This window comes from Ylistrum balloti, unplaced genomic scaffold, assembly GCF_031769215.1.
Source record: "Ylistrum balloti isolate Yb309-2 unplaced genomic scaffold, AGI_CSIRO_Ybal_v1 Utg372288, whole genome shotgun sequence".
Taxonomy (NCBI): domain Eukaryota; kingdom Metazoa; phylum Mollusca; class Bivalvia; order Pectinida; family Pectinidae; genus Ylistrum; species Ylistrum balloti.
The window spans coordinates 153,587-173,798 of NW_026783064.1; the positions used below are offsets into that span (position 1 = coordinate 153,587).

The 20,212-nt window shown below is 36.1% G+C and overlaps 1 protein-coding gene across 1 annotated transcript in view; it reads right to left on the reverse strand.

Annotated features, from left to right (window-relative positions):
• The window catches only part of LOC132564461 (intermembrane lipid transfer protein VPS13D-like), a 59,796-nt gene that overhangs the window by 26,257 nt on the left and 13,327 nt on the right, over window positions 1-20,212 (reverse strand). Inside the window, exons 25-44 of the mRNA XM_060229114.1 lie at window positions 20,024-20,199; window positions 19,192-19,374; window positions 16,257-16,408; window positions 15,512-15,656; window positions 13,079-14,909; window positions 12,566-12,713; window positions 10,974-11,142; window positions 9,432-9,690; window positions 9,021-9,201; window positions 7,821-8,666; window positions 6,941-7,180; window positions 6,125-6,356; window positions 5,531-5,758; window positions 4,655-4,806; window positions 4,308-4,406; window positions 3,652-3,891; window positions 3,136-3,271; window positions 2,422-2,594; window positions 1,479-1,678; window positions 151-215 (exon numbers count right to left, since the gene is read on the reverse strand). Coding sequence (XP_060085097.1) covers window positions 151-215; window positions 1,479-1,678; window positions 2,422-2,594; window positions 3,136-3,271; window positions 3,652-3,891; window positions 4,308-4,406; window positions 4,655-4,806; window positions 5,531-5,758; window positions 6,125-6,356; window positions 6,941-7,180; window positions 7,821-8,666; window positions 9,021-9,201; window positions 9,432-9,690; window positions 10,974-11,142; window positions 12,566-12,713; window positions 13,079-14,909; window positions 15,512-15,656; window positions 16,257-16,408; window positions 19,192-19,374; window positions 20,024-20,199 — 5,855 coding nt within the window. The remainder of the gene's footprint in view (window positions 1-150; window positions 216-1,478; window positions 1,679-2,421; window positions 2,595-3,135; window positions 3,272-3,651; window positions 3,892-4,307; window positions 4,407-4,654; window positions 4,807-5,530; window positions 5,759-6,124; window positions 6,357-6,940; window positions 7,181-7,820; window positions 8,667-9,020; window positions 9,202-9,431; window positions 9,691-10,973; window positions 11,143-12,565; window positions 12,714-13,078; window positions 14,910-15,511; window positions 15,657-16,256; window positions 16,409-19,191; window positions 19,375-20,023; window positions 20,200-20,212) is intronic.

A 20,212-nucleotide genomic window follows, 5' to 3' on the forward strand; every position in this document is an offset into this window, starting at 1 on the left:
TTAGAATTCACGATCAATTTACAATTAATCTCATGTACATGGAACATTTGGCATGATATCCAAACATTATATATGGCATCTCTTACAAAATTGAAGAAAATGATTTTTACAATTAGATTGCAAGGTTTGACATTGATAAGCAGTACCTACCGTTAATCTGGAAATGTGTTGTTTCTTCATAGTTTTTCACATATTTCTTCCACTCCAAATGACACCTGTTAAACACAACATATGAGTGATACTTATTACTGCAGTATAAAAATTTATCTGGAGGAAAAAGGAAAAAGGTACCATACAATAGTTTTCATCCCCTTTAGAGGCAAAGTCAAGTATTTGTAAATACATGTACCTATTTACACAATACACGAATGTTGTGTACTTGGTAATATATATTTGCAGAGGATTACATATAAATTACAATACTAGTATTCAAATATATTGAAAATTAACATAAAAGATTAATTTAAAACATCATGAATGTATTTATGCCTTATTATCACATTATTCACCTGTTATCCAATGAATATAAAATGTTTGTATATATGTCTCTAGTGCAATATACTGTAAATTACTTATGTTTCATGTGGGATTTATTTTTGCATTTATATGTAAGGAGAGCAAATTGTAAATTCAAATATCTCGTTATTATTATGACACTCTTGAGAACATCCTTGTTATTCTAACTAGCTTTCACATACACTTCTGTAGAATCAATATTATACCTTATAATATTATTACAAACAAATCTGCTAGACATATATCAATCCCAGAGTCCAGTTTTGTTTTGGAAAGGTGCTAAACATTACAACATAAAAACTATCTATGTTACTGAATTATAAAATAAATCATAGGAAACTTATCAGATGTTACTGCCGGGATGACTACTGTATAACTAATATAAACACACTGGTAACATTAAACAAAGCACAAACGTGTCTGGCCTATTGAAGTCTTGTCATCTCAACTTACTCTCCAAACATAAAGACATCTGGAGCATTCAGGTTTGTTATTTTGTCTACATACTAGCCTGTACTCAATAGATATAGTTCACAGTATCACAGGACTGAATCACTTTTCAGGTATAGTTACATGACTCTCCTAAGTGATGGTGGCCATTTTGAAACCATCAGTTGCTGATAAGAAGCTTTTCTGAGTCCATGTCTCTAATAACTCATTACTTACAAATTCAAAGTCATTTCTACATCAGTGTTTGTGAAATCATGTATTCATGAATACGTCTGCAGAGTTTGCTAAATAAAGTGATGTACAGTACCCTAGAGGGTTATTCCTTGGCTGGACAAGTCCGAAGTTGATTGTGATGTCATGAAGCAGACAATGACATTGCACCATAAATTGACAATGGCATGCAAGATCCTACATGTATTATAATTTCAATGATAAAGTTAAATTAAGTGAAGTAGATCTGAGACTATGGAAACGATTGATACAGGTTCACAAGTCTTTTATCATGACCGTACCTCCACTGTTCTAGGAAGGGTTCCCAGCCTGACAAGGCCCGATTGTAGAAATCACCAGTCAGTGTGAAAGACGCTGTCCCCTCATGGACTTGACCAAGCTTCTGATGGAAGTTGATTGAACTTAACGCTATTTCACCCAGTGGTACATCCGAGTCCCGGCAGTCGTCGATGAAGCAGAGACAGAAACAATTGGCATTAAGCTGAAACAGACAACAAATGTAAATGTAAAATGAACATGCACATACCGGTATTTGAGGAAACTGTTAACATGGTTATTTCTGCGGAGGTGAATTTTGTGAACTCAATAGGCAACCTGTAAATGCAGAAATTACTTTTGCAATCGATCATCCTTTGCATATCTAATAACACTTTGATTTTTATGACACACATCACAAAATCATGTGCTTTGGTGAATTTACACTGCCAAATGACTTCCAGGTATTTAATATAAATTTCCGAAACATATAAATTTTCATGTTTACTGTAGAAAGCACTACAGCTGAACTGTCTACTACTAAGAGGTCCACATCTGTTGGTTCTGATTCTGCTGTGTACTGTATACTTGGAATTTTTGCCCATTTCATCCATAAACATGGAGGATGAAAATTTGTTACACTATATAACCCTTTTATATAATCATCAGAGGCAACTTTGTGTGTAATGATACAGGGTCAATAATTACCTGGGGCCTTGACACCTTTGTTGTACTGGGAAAGGAGCATGGATGGGTGGATTACTTACCTTAACGACTGTGAGGTCTAGACTTGTATACTACCCATTACCTCTGCCCTGGGAAGGGGTGGTACACCTATTTGACCCATGTAAGGTCTAGATTCTGTTACCCTGTGGGGTAGAGCATGGATAGGTGGTGCATACATGTTGACACCTGTAAGGTCTACACTCTATTGCCTCAGGGTAGGGGAGGGCTGGATGGTATACCTACCTTTACACCTGTGAGGTCTAGACTCTGCTGCCCTGGGGGCGGGGGAGGGATGGGTGTACAGTGCTTTCTTAACCACACAGCTGCTTCTTTCATTTCTCCATCTACAGCTGACCAGGCTTGCTGACAGTCCTCCTTACTAAACCCAAGTTCCTGTAGCTTCTGAATCTGGTGTTCTGATTAACACAAATATATCCACTGAATAATACAGTTCAATTAAAACAAGTTCTAACTGTAAGTGGGCACATTACATAAGTCTTCCAAACGCCCTAACAGTCTGAAGAAAATCGAAATCAGACAACATGAAAGCCTTTTATCCAATTTGGTAACTGAAGTGTTATAAGAAATCTACATACCAAATTCCATCAAAATCCAAGAATATTGAAATTCCCCCCCACGTTAGTTGCCTCTCTAGGGCAGTCATTTTGTCCAATCACAAAAACAGATGTTGCTATTGTGTTTGTAATGTCAGACAACGCCTACACCAATTTTCATCAAAATTGGACATTTATATTCTTATTGATCAGAAGCCTTTCCTTGGTGGACATTTTGTTTTATCAGAAAACGGACCTTTAACATTGTGCCCTGATGTCTGACAACACCTACTGACCTATTCTCTTGAAAATTGCAAAATACGTAAAACAAGAAAGAAATTAACTGATATTACACAAAAGTTATTTAACATTCAAAGTATATCTGTAACAAAGGGTAACCTACTGGGGTATTGATTGGGAGTCTTCTGTGAATCCCTGTTCTTGGCCTGAAGTGCTTGTTTGGGCAAGGAGTTCAATATTGCCAGAAACATCTTCATATCGTGGTAGGACAATCGGATATTCATTGCGTTGAAAGAAACCTGTGAAAGTAATTTACACAGAGGTTACATACTGTTTAGCAAGAATACACAATTATCACAAAAGGGAACCTCCAACACTAAGGAATGTTATATGTTTCATATACTGCACATTTTCCTTTGCATAAAACCATGGGTGTTAGGTAATACCCACCTTAAAATAATTATAAATTAGCTTCATATACATCTCATATCTCATTGAAGAAGTGTTGACAAACTTGTCAGGGGTAAGAGAAAAAATATTACTTAGACCACAATGAGATGATAATGGTACAACTACTTTTAAATTTTTTTGTTGCTGAATTAACAAAACATGGCAGTTTAAAATATTTCTTCTAACTTGAAATCTCACTAATTTCTGCTAAGCTCCTCAGGAACTTTACCTCAAGCACTAGAGCACGGTCCGGGGGTGGGGCTGCATCCTGTATTCCTCCAGGAGAGCTGGGTTTTGGCTCTGGAAGGGGATTGGCATTGAGGTCTATAGTAATAGTGAGAGGGTCAATGATGGACAAAGCAGTTTCCTCTTCATTCACCAAGGAGCAGGAGAACACCTCAATACTCTGTAGGCTGCACGACATCAGCTTGTCCTTGGCCTTGGGACGGAAACTCAGCACCGCTGTACTCTGACACCAAATGCATGAATGTGTTAGACAACTCAAATGTTACAAAATGAATCTTCATGATCATGCTAATGTCAGACATCTTCAGTACTATGTATACTTAACTTGTATTAAGTAAATTAGACAATGCTTGCTACTCATTGTCTCACCTTTTTCAAATTAAAAAATGTAAGTGTTTATTAGATTAATCAGCCTCAGACTGCCATCATTCAAACTCATTGCTTTAATCCACATCAAACAATTTCCACAGATTTATTATTGTATGAGAAAAAAATTGGCTTATAGGCAAAATTGCTAAATTTGGGATTTTTTCAATCCTTTCTCAGGAAAAATTGAAAGTTGGTACGATTTTTTGAAAACTGAGAAAAGTTCAAAATCAGCCAAAAGGCTGAATATTTTCTTTTGAGAGTAGTCCTTACCTTCAGTATGACAGCATTAGTATCCCAGGAAGTACTGTCCTCCACCACTACAAATTGAGTATCTGTTACATTGAGTTTAAACTCAAAAGGGACCTCCAGCTGTAACAGATCATTATTATATTACAGATAACATAAACAGCTCTACCTAATCACCAGAATATCATTGTAAGATTCTAATATTCGAGTCAAAGCAGAATTTCAAACTTCGCTTATCTCTTCAGCTCACCTCGTGGGAACAATGCTGGGAAAGAACAAATTCCAATCCAAGTTTAGAAAACTTATTTCACATCAAATTCAATTTCACATTTATAACTTATTGATATACACTGTCTATTTATAATATATACCTGTTCCACTATTGGTCCACGCTTGGTCATAATGCCTTGGGAGACTGTTAGGGGACTGTAGGCACGGGATCCAGTGGACATCGAGTCTGATAGCTGACTTTCCTCTGAAGCTCCAGAGGAGTTCTGTCTCTCCACCTCACATGCTTCTCGCTCTGAAGAGTAATTCACATAGTCCTTTTACTTATGTGAAAAATGTTATTTTTCCCTAGCTTTAGGATAGGACAGAGAAATCTATACTCGAGAAGACTCTTTAGCCTCAGGTTTGTCAGTACCTCTGACTCGGTGTCATCAGGGTTAATAACAGAACAATAAAATAACACTTGCTGGCTGTTCTATAGAATAATTAAAGGTATAGGTTGGTCGAGTACCAGGCAAATTGTGACACTAATATACTGTACAACTGGTAAAAATTTAGCATTTTTTATTTTAAGGAGAATATTTAATTCTGACCTCAAATTTTTTTTATCTGAACATAGGAGGATATCTAATTTTTGCAGTCATAGCTCCCAATAACATATTTCAATTATGTAACTGCTGATTTAGCAGACAATTACGAGGGTGACTGAAAAAGATTTGACAATGACTGATGTTTATTAAATTGAGTATCGAGTACCATGTAACAAATAATCTGTATCACATACAATTTTACGTGTTACAAACAACAGCTACTGTAAACTTAAAGATATCCTTAAATAATAGGCAACGGTTGAGTTGACTACTTCAGTAACACTTCATATCATAGATTTATTTTCCACATGTTTAATTTATTCATGGATGAATTTCTGTCAACACTTAAGTTAATGCCTAATAAAATAATGAAAAAATCATCCTTGTGAAAATGACCAGTCATATAAAAGTGTATAAAATCTATTATACCTGCAGCAAAAGGATCTTCAGGTTTGGTGAGTAGAAACTCCTGTAATGATAAGAACCAATCAAAAACACACATCAGTTTCATGTTGTGAAGTAAGACCATAAAGTGATTGGATTCCTTTGTCGCACGGTAGTGGAGCTCCATCTGGAGGCTAGTGCTGGTACTTCCAGGTTTCTGGCCATTCTGCAGGATTTTCTCAAACACATTGGGCCGCACATTGGCAGGGGCATCTTGAAAGAAACATAATGATTATTTATTCAGTGATGTCACTTGATCTTATGCACCACATATCTATTCTGAAATTAGTAAACAATAACTGAAATAACTGAAAAATCATTAAGTTATGTACTTCTTGTCAAGTAAAAAAAAAGTCACATTCTCATCCTAAAATATGAAATGATACTTGAACTTTTCATGCTAAAAAAAATTAAGTTCCAAAATTGTGAACTGAAATTGGGCCTAGGTTACTCTATGTCTATTCACCAAATAAGATTTCTAATGAAATAAATAAATTTACAATTACACAAGTTTGACATATTTCCATAATTTGACTAAAATAGAATTATCACAGAAATAATTATGTTTAATTCCCATACCCCGATATCTGGTGTCATAGGCAACAATTTCATGGGACACCAAGTCTACATCCTTAGATTGGTCAGAGTAACTATCGAAGGAGAAAGTGGACGAGATAAAATCCAGTCTGGCTACAGAGGACTCTGGACAGTCTGGCCCCTGTCCACTATGACACATCAGCAACTCTAAAGTCACATTGTTTAAGTCAATCGTCATTGACATTCCCTTCCAGACTTTACCACTCAGCACAGTCTGAAATACAAAGTGAAACAGACCTACAGCTGCAGTAAGATGTTGATATCTCAGTGTATCCTGTAATAAGCCTCAGGAGACAACAAATTCAGTAGGTCACAAGTCCTCTTCACTCCACACTTTGTCTCCATGTTTCTCTCTATGTTTGTTCTTTAACATTGTAACTAAAATAGTTTTCTTTTGTATTTAGTATACTAATTTAGAAATTTCTGCGATGCAAGAAATTTACATCAATTTATTATAGTGAAATAGACTACTAGTATAATGTACTACACATTTTGGAACCCATATTTATTTTAATTAGCAGCATTTCCTTTCATTGTTTCAATTCACAAAAGTTATTTGCAAGCAAATACCCTTTCACTAATTAGGGCATTTTCATGTTTCTACTTCAACACCAAAAGAATTTACATGTTGGAGATTTTATATATGTTTGATACTTGTTCAAAAGACAGGTGAAGAAAGCTGTGTCTTTTAGTGAGATTGAAAACATCATTGCTTTTAAAGTCTTGGAATATGACAGGATATACAACTCTCATTTATATGTGACAAGAACCACAGTAATACTAAAAGTATGAACCTACCTCAATCTTTGGGTCTTGTAGGTGTGACATCATTGGTCGTTTGAATTCCTCCAGCTTCTCACCGAGATTGTGTTCAAGAATTCCACGGATAAGTTTATACTGAACCAGATCCAGAGAACAGTGGACCGAGGATAGAGCTCCCTGGATCTGCCAGTCTGGTGCTGAGTGACTCACAAGATTTTCCAAGTTCCTCTCTATGTGTAGCTTCAGGAGAATCTTCTCTTTTAGAGCCCTAGCCCCCTATAGAAGCAAGCATATTTTATATGAACAAATACACAACATTATCAACTCCAGTGAAATTATTAATTTTGTGGGGGATTTAGTTTCATGGATGTCATGGGTACTCTTTATCCACCAATTCATGCGTTCACAAACTGTTGAAATCAGGGTAAGTAAATTTATTGAGCTATCTGTATCCATAAAACAGGCATTCTGTGAAAAAAAACCTTCAAAAATTGTCTTTACAATACCTGAGATCTATTTGCAGTTGTTGAATTTGAACATTAAAATTTCATTCTCCTGGCTCAGTATATCATATGATTTGTCAGAAACATGGGTGGGTTTTAAATTTTGGTGGTTGCTATCCATTATAATTAAAATTGAAATAGTGTTGAGAGATGAAAGCTTAAAAGTTTGATAAATTGTGGATATACAAACAGATTAATGAAGAAAATCCTCACAAAAACTATGATTTCACTGTAAACCCAACAATGTTCATAGAAACATACTAAGTAAGAACTGAAAAGAATATAGATATGATTTTATTTTTCTGTAAGCAGTTAATGCTACAATAAAGTAAGAAACAAACTGAATATCTATTAACATAATAAAAAACCTTGTTTAAGATTTCTTTAATTCTTCCTAAGTAGTTATAATTTACCTGGCGCTTGATCACACAATCTGTGAATTCCAGATCTTGATTCTGATCCATCTGGTTGTATGAAGCTTTCTCCACCCTCTCAGCAGAAAACAGATCCATGTCTGCCAGCTCCACAGCCAGTACGTCTAACAAACAGTTGTGACGTGGACTATCCAGGAAGTCTCCTCCGCTACTACAAGCTGGTGTCAGATACTCGGCAGATGTCAGCTCTGTACAGCTACTAGCAGATTCAACATTAATTGTGTTTTCCAGATTTAACCCCAAGCTTCTGGTGAATGGATTGTCCATCATCATTACTGGAGAGGTAATGTTAACACTAGATGAAGGTGAGAACATGTCTACGCTAGAGTCTTCTGGTGTTATATCTGGTGAAGAATCTGGAGGAGAAAGGTCTGTGGGATCATAAGATTCTAAGGAGCTGGGACCACTCTGCACTGTTTCTTCCGTAACATCCCCACCAAGGCTTCCATAAACACCAGCTGTCATAGGGTCAAGCATGCTTGGCTGTGGAGGGTTAAATTCATCAAACAAACTCTGAGTCATGACATGGGTCTCTGAAGGAGACGACTCACTGCTGGGAGTAGATGCAGTTGTAGCAGACTTTGATGTAGTTGCAGGCTGTGGGTTTGGATGTGTCGTTGTTGGAATGTTCTGTTCTCTCTTGACAGTCCCTGATAGTATTGTTCCTTCGTCACCATCGTACACAAAGCTGTTTCTCACTGTGAGATTTCCAAGATTCATGACAAGGATGTCAGTGGACTTAGAGCTATGGGGAATGAGGATGATTGGTGCGTTAGCTTCGATATCCAAAGTGATGCGAGCACCACGACTGGCCTTTTCTGCTACCTAGACAAATAAAAAATACAACTCATTGCTGGACCAACTTCGCAAATCTATTCATGTCTGATTCTATATATATTACTCATATCCTAAATCTTAAAGTATCTGTATTTATATTCAATCACAATAGGATTACATAAAGTCTAGTATCTACTTTCATATCTACTATTAATCATTAATTAATGTAACTCAAATCAAGTACCATAATTATCCTGCAGTAAGCTCATGTATGGTACAAAGCCTATTCCATATAATGGCTGTTAGTAGGTTATAAATCAATGCTATTTCTAAGTCAGAAGTAACAAATACAATAGGCAAAACATCCAAAATCAGGACCAGAAATAATTTATATGTTGGTACCTTTTTACCAGCTGATGCTGCCCTCATTTGTCCGAGGATATCCTGCAGCTGTAAGAAGTTCTGTATGAAGGCCACAAATTCCATCTGGAAGTGGTTGGTATGTGTGTACCGCACTGATGCCATGCGAAGTTTTAGTGAGATGTCTTCATCTCTCTCCAGGTTTGGGTCAGGTAAGCCATACCTGTTGGAAAAGAGTGAAATGTGTAACCTCATTGGTATAAGATATCAAACTTTTAACACCAATAAAGATCCGAATAAGGTAACAAAGATGTTAAGTATATGTTAAGTAAAAAAAATTTAAACAACCTGGAAATTTCTGAATATCTATACATCTCTAGGAACCAAACTTAAAACTGTCTGATATGAAGCAAGATAAAAAGAAAAAATCCATGATCTGACTACAGTACTCACTTGAAGAAATCAAACACAAGTGCCTGCTTGCCTACAGTAATGAAACGCTCCCTGTAGAGAGCACCGTGAGGAGAACAGTCCCTGAGGGAGATGTTTCCGAGCTGCCCTGACATACTGAAGTTTCCTTCCCTTGCCTGGATATGAGATGACCATTCGGAGATGTTGGCTCGGGCCAGTTCATACTCAGGTTTGTTAAACATAAGACTCAGGCTCTTCACCTTCAGATTTATCACAGAGTTCACAAACACTTTTGCTTCTTCTGTAAACAAAACAAAAGTTTCATATTCCTGAAATGTTGATCTGACAAATACAAAGCTTCCATAAAACTGCTAGGTAAACAGGTCTCAGCAAGGGTATGTAAGAATATGTATGCTCTTCTATTCATGATTTTGAATCGTTAATTAATGTAAATTGACCCTTGTATGATGCCACTCTTTCAAGCGCCGTTAATTAATTTAATTTGACATAACATGCTACCTATATCTGTTTTGGAGATTACATTTTACCTTGGCATTTTGGTGTGTTTACCTAAGACTAGGCTTCAAGATGGAGAATTTTGTAAACAAAATTAATTTGATATCAAATAATGGTAGAGAAACACAATTATCACTCAGCAGAGGTTTTACAGGGATATCAGTATTGATAAACTTTGTGCCACTAAGTAGTCAATGTGGATGATTAGCATTGATCATACAAAGTGTAGAAAGTCATAATTCTATCAAAAATAAAGTACAGCATCTTTTTGTTTTCTTTTAGTAACGTCTGTAGGTCACATTCTAAATAGAACTTGTGAAACGAATCAAAGCATTGGTAATGGAACATTGAAAAAAATAGGTCTGAGGTTAGGCCTTGTTTGTACTGTTTGAAGCAGAATATGATGTACTGTTGTAAAATCGAGTTGTGTAAATTAGCGATTAATTTTTGTTATATTACAATACTGTCAGACAGACACATTGACAGTAAGAAACGTCTGTATTTCTCTGGAGTCAAATGATAACTGCAAGCTAAACATGGGTAATCAAGAGAATCCTCAGAATTGTACTTAGGGTATACAGTAAACTACAGTTTAATTTCAAAACCTGTCAAAATCTAGATAAGTAGTTCATAAGAATGCATCTATACGTGACACTGGTAGTAAAAGTAATGTGGTGATATGTGTTTGATGTGTTATTGCAGTGTAAGTTGATCTAACATTAAAAGTCATTTAACTGAGTTTTATCCCTTACAATCTGAAGTGATGGACTACCTTAAAATACATTGTGTGTTATATATATATATATATATATAGGATTTTACATGTGTTTCGATTTGACATGTGATTTCTGAAAGATTCTAGGAAATTAAAATTTTCGTGAGCCTTTGCAGATATCAAACGGAAAGAAACTAAAGACCCATTTTATCAGATAATTATTAAAGCAAATATGGCAGAAAATGGACATTTCTGTGTCAGGCTTAAAGGTCATTTCAGGGCTATATCTACAGTTTTCATTGTCATTGTTATCGTAAAACATTTACTGGGATTTACCTTTTTTGATCCCTTACCTTCACTCGGTTTGATTTCTTGCTCTTTTGCACTGGGAGTACTTGGCTCAGAGATACTGACATCATGAACCTTTGCACCAAGTCCGAGGAAGTCGAGAAGAACAACCCAGGTTTGTTGATTTATGTTTGCTTCTAAGCAGTTGAAGTCTACATCTACAAATCTGTTGGTCTGTAAACAGAAGAGTTATAGGAGTCAGACATTGAATATTTAGGGCTTCAATTAGAGAATAAGTTGCTTTATGATTGCCTCTTCTCAGTGACAAACTTTTTCTGTTAATTATCAATTCAAATTTATATGTTACAATATATCATATACACAATCTTATAAAATATTGTTTCCTTGAAAATATATCTATTCTACACAATCAAACTATTGTTTACCTGACAATATATCCATACACAATCTTTCAAACTATTGTTTACCTGACAATATATCTATAAACAATTCTTCTAACTATTGTTTACCTGACAATATATCAAAACATAATCTTTTAAACTATTGTTTACCTGACAATATATCAATACATAATCTTTCAAACTATTGTTTACCTGACAATATATCTATAAACAATTCTTCTAACTATTGTTTACCTGACAATATATCAAAACATAATCTTTTAAACTATTGTTTACCTGACAATATATCAATACATAATCTTTCAAACTATTGTTTACCTGACAATATATCCATACATAATCTTTCAAACTATTGTTTACCTGACAATATATCAATACACAATCTTTCAAACTATTGTTTACCTGACAATATATCAATACACAATCTTTCAAACTATTGTTTACCTGACAATATATCTATAAACAATTCTTCTAACTATTGTTTACCTGACAATATATCAAAACATAATCTTTTAAACTATTGTTTACCTGACAATATATCAATACATAATCTTTCAAACTATTGTTTACCTGACAATATATCAAAACATAATCTTTTAAACTATTGTTTACCTGACAATATATCAATACATAATCTTTCAAACTATTGTTTACCTGACAATATATCAATACACAATCTTTCAAACTATTGTTTACCTGACAATATATCAATACATAATCTTTCAAACTATTGTTTACCTGACAATATATCAATACACAATCTTTCAAACTATTGTTTACCTGACAATATATCAATACATAATCTTTCAAACTATTGTTTACCTGACAATATATCCATACATAATCTTTCAAACTATTGTTTACCTGACAATATATCTATAAACAAATCTTCTAACTTCCAATTCTGTGTTTATTTTTCCTTGAACGTTTCCCTGACATTTCCCACCAAATACTCAGAAAAAATGAATGGCAACGAAAATAAATATTTGAGCTTTATACTGAGAGGACAAATCATGAAAAAATAAATTATGTCTGATACACAACTGATATTTAACAATGATACAGGTGATGATGTTTACATTTGACAGTTAATGAGAAAAAATTAATTCACACATCACATCAAAATTTTATTTTAGAATTAAAAACTGATAAAAAAAACCCCAAGGTTTCCAAAATCTAATCCTTTGTCTTTAGCCTTGTTTTTTTCATACTGAACTGAAAAGATTAACACTTACCTTATCAAACTTTGAGACATACTCTGGAGAGTGCTTGTCCACCAGAAGTAAACTAATGTGTACTAGGGTGTCGTCCCTGGTGTCACATACTGACTGTTTCCTTGACAACATGGGAGAAGGAGGTGGGGTCTTTGGATACAGCCCAGCCCTGGCAATTGGGAAGTAAATGCTGATGTCACAACGAGCTTCATCAGAATTGTAGCAAGTACTTACAGAAACAACATTTTTGAAGACTGATTTAAAAGTTAAAGGATCAGCATATAGATTCCAGCCCTAATTTTGTGAAAACAACTTATCATTATCAACATAAAAAGATATAATGATTTAGTAAATTAAATATGATTCTCAATACTGTAGTAACCTTTTTCTTAGCTATATATATGATGTTAAGCTTTATATCATGTACAGCTTTTTACACCTATGTGAATCAAACATTACTGAAAAAGATTGGTTTAAAGTGTTTAGTTTTTTCAAGTGTCATTGTACTGTGCTGTGTCTATATCATATACTTACTTTACAGGTACATGAACAGCAGATGATCTCGACTTTCTCAACATTCCAAGGGGCTCCGGGACTTGTTCAATCGAGGGGGATAGCATAGTGTGGGGAGGTAACTCTTGGTGGAAACTGGATGGAAGCGAACGGGGCATTATTGGGGTAGGAGCTATAATCATGCTGTCTGGACACGACCTGGACAGGAACTGTTTCAGATCATCCTTCTTATCATCCTTGTCTGCTGAAAAGGCTCGCGACAAAATCAGGTATCTGTGTGGCGAGTCTGGGTTCTCAAGCAAGTCTTCAACAGTTAATGACTCCAAGTGAATGTTTACATTGGAACAATAATTTGTACTTTTCTCATATTTCAAAAGGAAATTATCCAATTTCAAATCTACTAACCCTTTCTCCCCTTCACCAAAATCACCTTTCATTTCAACATTAAACACAGGTACTTCAAATTGGACTCTTTTTGTCATAGGTTTTTCAGGGGGCTGTGATATTGACCTTGTGAAAGATGTAGGTACATTTGTTGTTTCAGACAGGTCTGGAATCTCTGATTCAAGACATTCACTAGTTTTTGAACTGTCAAATGGTCCTGCCGTAATACCTGAATTCTGCTCTCTAATTAAGTGAACATTGTAAGTCATGTTATCTATAGTCTGAAGGAGCTGTTCGTACACTGCTTTGGACAATTCCACTTTAAGCGGTGTTGCGATTTTAGCCGATATGTCCAAGATGTTGCTTACTTCTTCCAAAATTACATTTTTTCGTTTACCATCCTCCTCGAACATTTCTTCACCAAAGCACCAGCCAGCCGAGCTTGTGTCTTCCTGAGGAAGAATATTCACAGGCCCTGGCTGGATATAGTCCACAATCATTTGAACTGTTGTATTATGAATTATTGTAATACCAAATTGGTCCAATGAATGCATGAATGTCTTGCTATACTGTGACAAAGACAAGTCTGTCGGAAGGTCACATTTCAGATCGACTGAACAAAGATTCATATCACGCATTTCCATCAGCATTCTGTTGCGACTGATCCCCGCTACCTCATCCTCGTCCTGTTCTTCTGTAGATAAATCACTATTGCTGATGGAAATCTGTCCAAGCTGGGCAACAAAAGCCTGTGGATTGTTAGAGGATCTAGGAACCACTATCACAGGTGATGCTAGTTGAATATTCATGAGTAAAACTCTCGTCGAAGCATTGTCTGATGATTGTTCTTCTAAATCTGGACATGAAAATGACTGTTGTTTGTTCATAGAAGCCTGCCTGTTAAGACAGGCACCAGACATCCTCTTTCCATCTGGAGACATGAAATCTCCAATCACAGTTTTACTTCCGATCACAGATGTGTCTAACTTACTGGAAATTATTTCCATGGCAACCTCTGCTGCCGCTGTTTTTATAGACTCTGCAAAAACAGACATGTATTCTTTGAATTCTGAAAAACACAAAGAAATTTCATGGAGTATTCTAGGAGAGTGGATGTATGACATGGAAGCAACATGTAGCTCAAGATTTGAAATATTCTGGTCAATTCCTGTCTCATCTTTTGTTTCATCTAAATCCATAGAAAAGTTTTGAACAGTTTTCGACCTCTGCATGCCACGAGTATAATGAAAGGACAAAGCTTTTGCATCAGATTCATTTTCTTCATCAAACATGGATTCATGGGCAGTTTTGTACATGAAGCTGGGCTGGTAACAGGAGGCTGACATGGCTGTGTTGTCCTCACTGGAGTCATAACCCACACTAAACACCTGTTGGTACTGTGGTATATCTGGTGTGATGTCCAGTACATGGAAACCTCCTAGAGACCCTGACAAATCCAAGTCTTTCCCTGCAATGTTACAAACACTCCATTTTATTATTCATTTCATTTACTGGTGTTAGGGGAGGGATGGAGGGGGGTTAGAAGGTGGGGGTGGGAAGGCAGGGGGTGGTGGGGGAGCGGCTTGAGAAGGGAAAAGAGATACAAAATATTCTGAAAAATAGATGCATATTGATGCAATAAAATACGCATTGTTCCATAGCTTCCTTGAAAAAACATCAATTTTTTGGTAACATCTAGACAATATGTGACATAAAAAAAACAGACAATAATTGTTCAATATGGTAATTTCAGAACCTTTTGAAATAAGATATATAAATAAAAAATCTCACACACTAGTCATTATCCATGTCTATTGCTGTTCTACAGCATTACCAAATAAATAACGCTGTTTTTCACATCTAAATCCTGACTTCCAATCATAATTAAACCTTTAAGCTCCTGAGCTTACTGCAAGAGCGAGGTTACAGCGATTTCATTATACTTATGTTTGACATAGAAAATACAATATTTCTCATAATTTGACGGTCAATGTTGAAGTGATTCTAAATGAAGTATACATTCTTTTCATCACTTTCACCAAAACCAGTACTTTCGCATTAATCACATACCAAGTGTTGCTTGTATTTTAGCTGATGACATTGTTGCTGTGGCTACTTTTCGTGCATGCTTGACCCCGCGGACATCCTCCAAGTGGATCAACAACAGACTAACTCGGTGGAACTCTGCTGTCACTTCCTGGTGTGGCCTAGTCCCCTGTAGTCATACCAACAGTACATCCATGTTACCTTGGATACTTCAAGATAAATTGCTTTTTATCTCAAACACACATCTAACATTAGTGGCCATTTCCTGTTGCATTTATCAAACTGAAAAACCTCCTTTGTTTATGAACAACACAGGCTAATTTCAAGTAACACAGGACTTTTGTTCACGGCCGAGGCAATCATGTGACGTTATAATAACACTATGTACTTTGATTAGATTGGTGCATTACACTGGCAGAATAGGCCAATCACATGACTAATATTATTCAATATATCCAATACAGAAGATGACTGAAGATGAATGAACGGTATTTACTGATTGGCAGATTTCCACCTACCTCATCTGTCCATACAGAAACACTGAGACTATGTGATGACAAATTAGCAGACTGCGACCTCACTAATCTGTCTATACTGAGATAATGGGACTATGTGTGATAAATTAGGAGATTTAGACTTACCTAATCTATCTGTACAGAAACATTTGGGCTCTGTGTGATCATAAAATAACAGACTTAGACCTACCTCATCTATCTGTACAGAGACATTGGAGTTATGTGTGATGATAAATCAACAGACTTAGACCTACCTCATCTGTCCGTACAGAGACATTTGGACTCTGTGTCATAACAGATGGCTGTGTCCAGGCTGGAGATGTGGAAGAGGCAGAAAATGAAGAATCCTTCTGTGGGCTGATCGTTTTACAAAAACTCAGTAGCTCCACAATGGTCTCTTGGTTACCTGAACAACAGAGGACAAAACAAGAATTATGCACAATTACATTGTATGTTTTTACCTCAAAAATACATAAAATGATATCCATATCATCTCTTTAATAGGTTTAGATATCCATACCTTAATGTAACTATACTCAAGGTTTAATTGAAATAGTATATTTGCTTTATGAGAAACTAAAAACAAACAGTCCCTGCATTCTAAATCCTAGAAGATATTTAAAGTTAATGATTGGTTTGCTGAGATTTCCTCTACATGATTTAGCTATATACACCATGTTCGGTTTTAGTATGGAAGCCAGAAAAGTAAAACTATAGTCTCAATTTTGTGACGTTAACAGTTTTGTCTTGCTTGCAACTGTAAATCTTGGATATATCAGTAAATAAACAATGCTTATATCAAATTTCCCATTGATAAATTTTAAGTTTTATCATTCTAAATCAACATACATTGCATTATCTATCACATCTAGGCTGTTGAACTGTAGGGTGATCTTACCTATAATATCTAGGTTGTTGAGCTGTATGGTGACCTTACCTATAATATCTAGGTTGTGGAGCTGTCAGGTGACCTTTCCTATAATATCTAGGTTGTGGAACTGTGGGGTGATCTTACCTCTAATATCTAAGTTGTTGAACTGTCAAGTGACCTTACCTATAATATCTAGATTGTTGAGCTGTATGACAATCTTACCTATAATATCTAGGTTGTGGGGCTGTCGGGTGACCTTACCTATAATATTTAGGTTGTTGAGCTGTCGGGTGACTTTTAAATATCTAAGTTGTTGAACTGTCGAATGACCTTACCTCTGATATCTAGTTGTGGAGCTGTAGGGTGACCTTACCTATAATATCTAGGCTGTTGAACTGTAGGGTGATCTTACCTCTGATATCTAGGCTGTTCAGCTGTAGGGTGACCTTACCTATAATATCTAGGTTGTTGAGCTGTAGGGTGATATTACCTATAATATCTAGATTGTTGAACTGTTGGGTGACCTTTCCTATAATATCTAGGTTGTGGAACTGTGGGGTGATCTTACCTATAATATCTAGGTTGTGGGGCTGTCGGGTGACCTTACCTATAATATTTAGGTTGTTGAGCTGTCGGGTGACTTTTAAATATCTAAGTTGTTGAACTGTCGAATGACCTTACCTCTGATATCTAGTTGTGGAGCTGTAGGGTGACCTTACCTATAATATCTAGGCTGTTGAACTGTAGGGTGATCTTACCTCTGATATCTAGGCTGTTTAGCTGTAGGGTGACCTTACCTATAATATCTAGATTGTTGAACTGTTGGGTGACCTTTCCTATAATATCTAGGTTGTGGAACTGTGGGGTGATCTTACCTCTGATATCTAGGTTGTGGAACTGTCGGGTGACCTTACCGCTGATATCTAGGTTGTGGAACTGTGGGGTGACCTTACCTAAAATATCTAGATTGTTGAGCTGTCAGGTGACCTTACCTATAATATCTAGATTGTTGAACTGTAGGGTGACCTTACCTATAATATCTAGATTGTGGAACTGTAGGGTGATCTTACCTATAATATCTAGATTGTGGAGCTGTCAGGTGACCTTACCTATAATATCTAGATTGTTGAACTGTAGGGTGATGTTACCTATAATATCTAGATTGTTGAACTGTCGCGTGACCTTACCTATAATATCTAGATTGTGGAACTGAAGGGTGACCTAACCTCTGAAATCCAGATTGTTGAGCTGTCAGGTGACCTTACCTATAATATCTAGATTGTTGAACTGTAGGGTGACCTTACCTATAATATCTAGATTGTTGAACTGTAGGGTGATCTTACCTATAATATCTAGATTGCTAAACTGTCGAGTGACCTTACCTGTAATATCTAGATTGTTGAACTGTCGAGTGACCTTACCTATAATATCTAGATTGTTGAACTGTCGCGTGACCTTACCTATAATATCTAGATTGTGGAACTGTAGGGTGACCTAACCTCTGAAATCCAGATTGTTGAGCTGTCAGGTGACCTTACCTATAATATCTAGATTGTTGAACTGTCGAGTGACCTTACCTATAATATCTAGATTGTTGAACTGTCGCGTGACCTTACCTATAATATCTAGATTGTGGAACTGTAGGGTGACCTAACCTCTGAAATCCAGATTGTTGAGCTGTCAGGTGACCTTACCTATAATATCTAGATTGTTGAACTGTAGGGTGTTCTTACCTATAATATCTAGATTGTTGAACTGTCGAGTGACCTTACCTATAATATCTAGATTGTTGAACTGTCGTGTGACCTTACCTATAATATCTAGATTGTGGAACTGTAGGGTGACCTAACCTCTGAAATCCAGATTGTTGAGCTGTCAGGTGACCTAACCTCTGAAATCCAGATTGTTGAACTGTCGAGTGACCTTACCTATAATATCTAGATTGTTGAACTGTCGCGTGACCTTACCTATAATATCTAGATTGTGGAACTGTAGGGTGACCTAACCTCTGAAATCCAGATTGTTGAGCTGTCAGGTGACCTTACCTATAATATCTAGATTGTTGAACTGTAGGGTGTTCTTACCTATAATATCTAGATTGTTGAACTGTCGAGTGACCTTACCTATAATATCTAGATTGTTGAACTGTCGTGTGACCTTACCTATAATATCTAGATTGTGGAACTGTAGGGTGACCTAACCTCTGAAATCCAGATTGTTGAGCTGTCAGGTGACCTAACCTCTGAAATCCAGATTGTTGAGCTGTCAGGTGACCTTACCTATAATATCTAGATTGTTGAACTGTCGAGTGACCTTACCTATAATATCTAGGTTGTTGAACTGTAGAGTGGCTATCTGTAATGCCCCCTTCCCTGTAGTATTACTCGGTGAATTCTCATTAATGAGTTCGAGGTCGATTGATATAAGTGCTTCCTCCTCAACTGTCGGTATCAATTCTGCAGACTCATTATCATCAAGGTTCAGACCAAGAGTATGGGAGCCTGAAAAAACAGCACAACACATTTCATATAGAGACAAACAGCACAACATTTCATATAGAGACAGAGATAAAAACGTAATGAACCCATCAGAGTCAGGCTGATTATATTTACATTAATATCAATATCATTTCAAGTCATATTTTTTATCAAACATTTCAAAACAAAATTCTTCAATATATTAGAAGAATTCTGTTCTTAAACTAAAATGTAATTCTTTATTTTGAGAAACCAACGATGACAATTTAGTCAGAGATTATCCTCTGACTCCGGAAAAGTCAGCATGAATACTAATTTGATTCATTACCTAACAACAGTTGGCTTTATTGTGTAGTACCATATTGAAAAATTTGAAAAGTCCCTTTTTCCCAATGTCTTTTTTCCCTGAAAAACTCCATAATTTGGAATTTTTCTAATACTGTGAAATAAATCAACTGTAACCCTCATGATGCCCACTCTTTAGGATATCACTTTCCACACCTAACTGATATCGCAGTCAAACAGATTTTGAAATTTGCAATTTTGCAGTTGGTTTGATACTTCATGGATCAACAAAATACCATATTTAACAGATTTTTTTTGATAAGTAGAATTCTCAAATAAAACAGTTTCAAGTGATCATAAGAATTAGATGTGACTTGAATCAGCTCACCAGAGTTGACGAGGGCCTGGAAGGTTTTGGAGATTGCCTCCTGCACCACTTTCAGACTAGTACTGGATGCAGACTCATTCAGGGTCTCCATAGGGGAGTGTGGGGAAGTGGGGGACATTGGGGACCCAGGTGACACTGCCTCAGAGCCGCGGATACTTCCACTCCTACTGTCTAGTCTGATAAAACAAA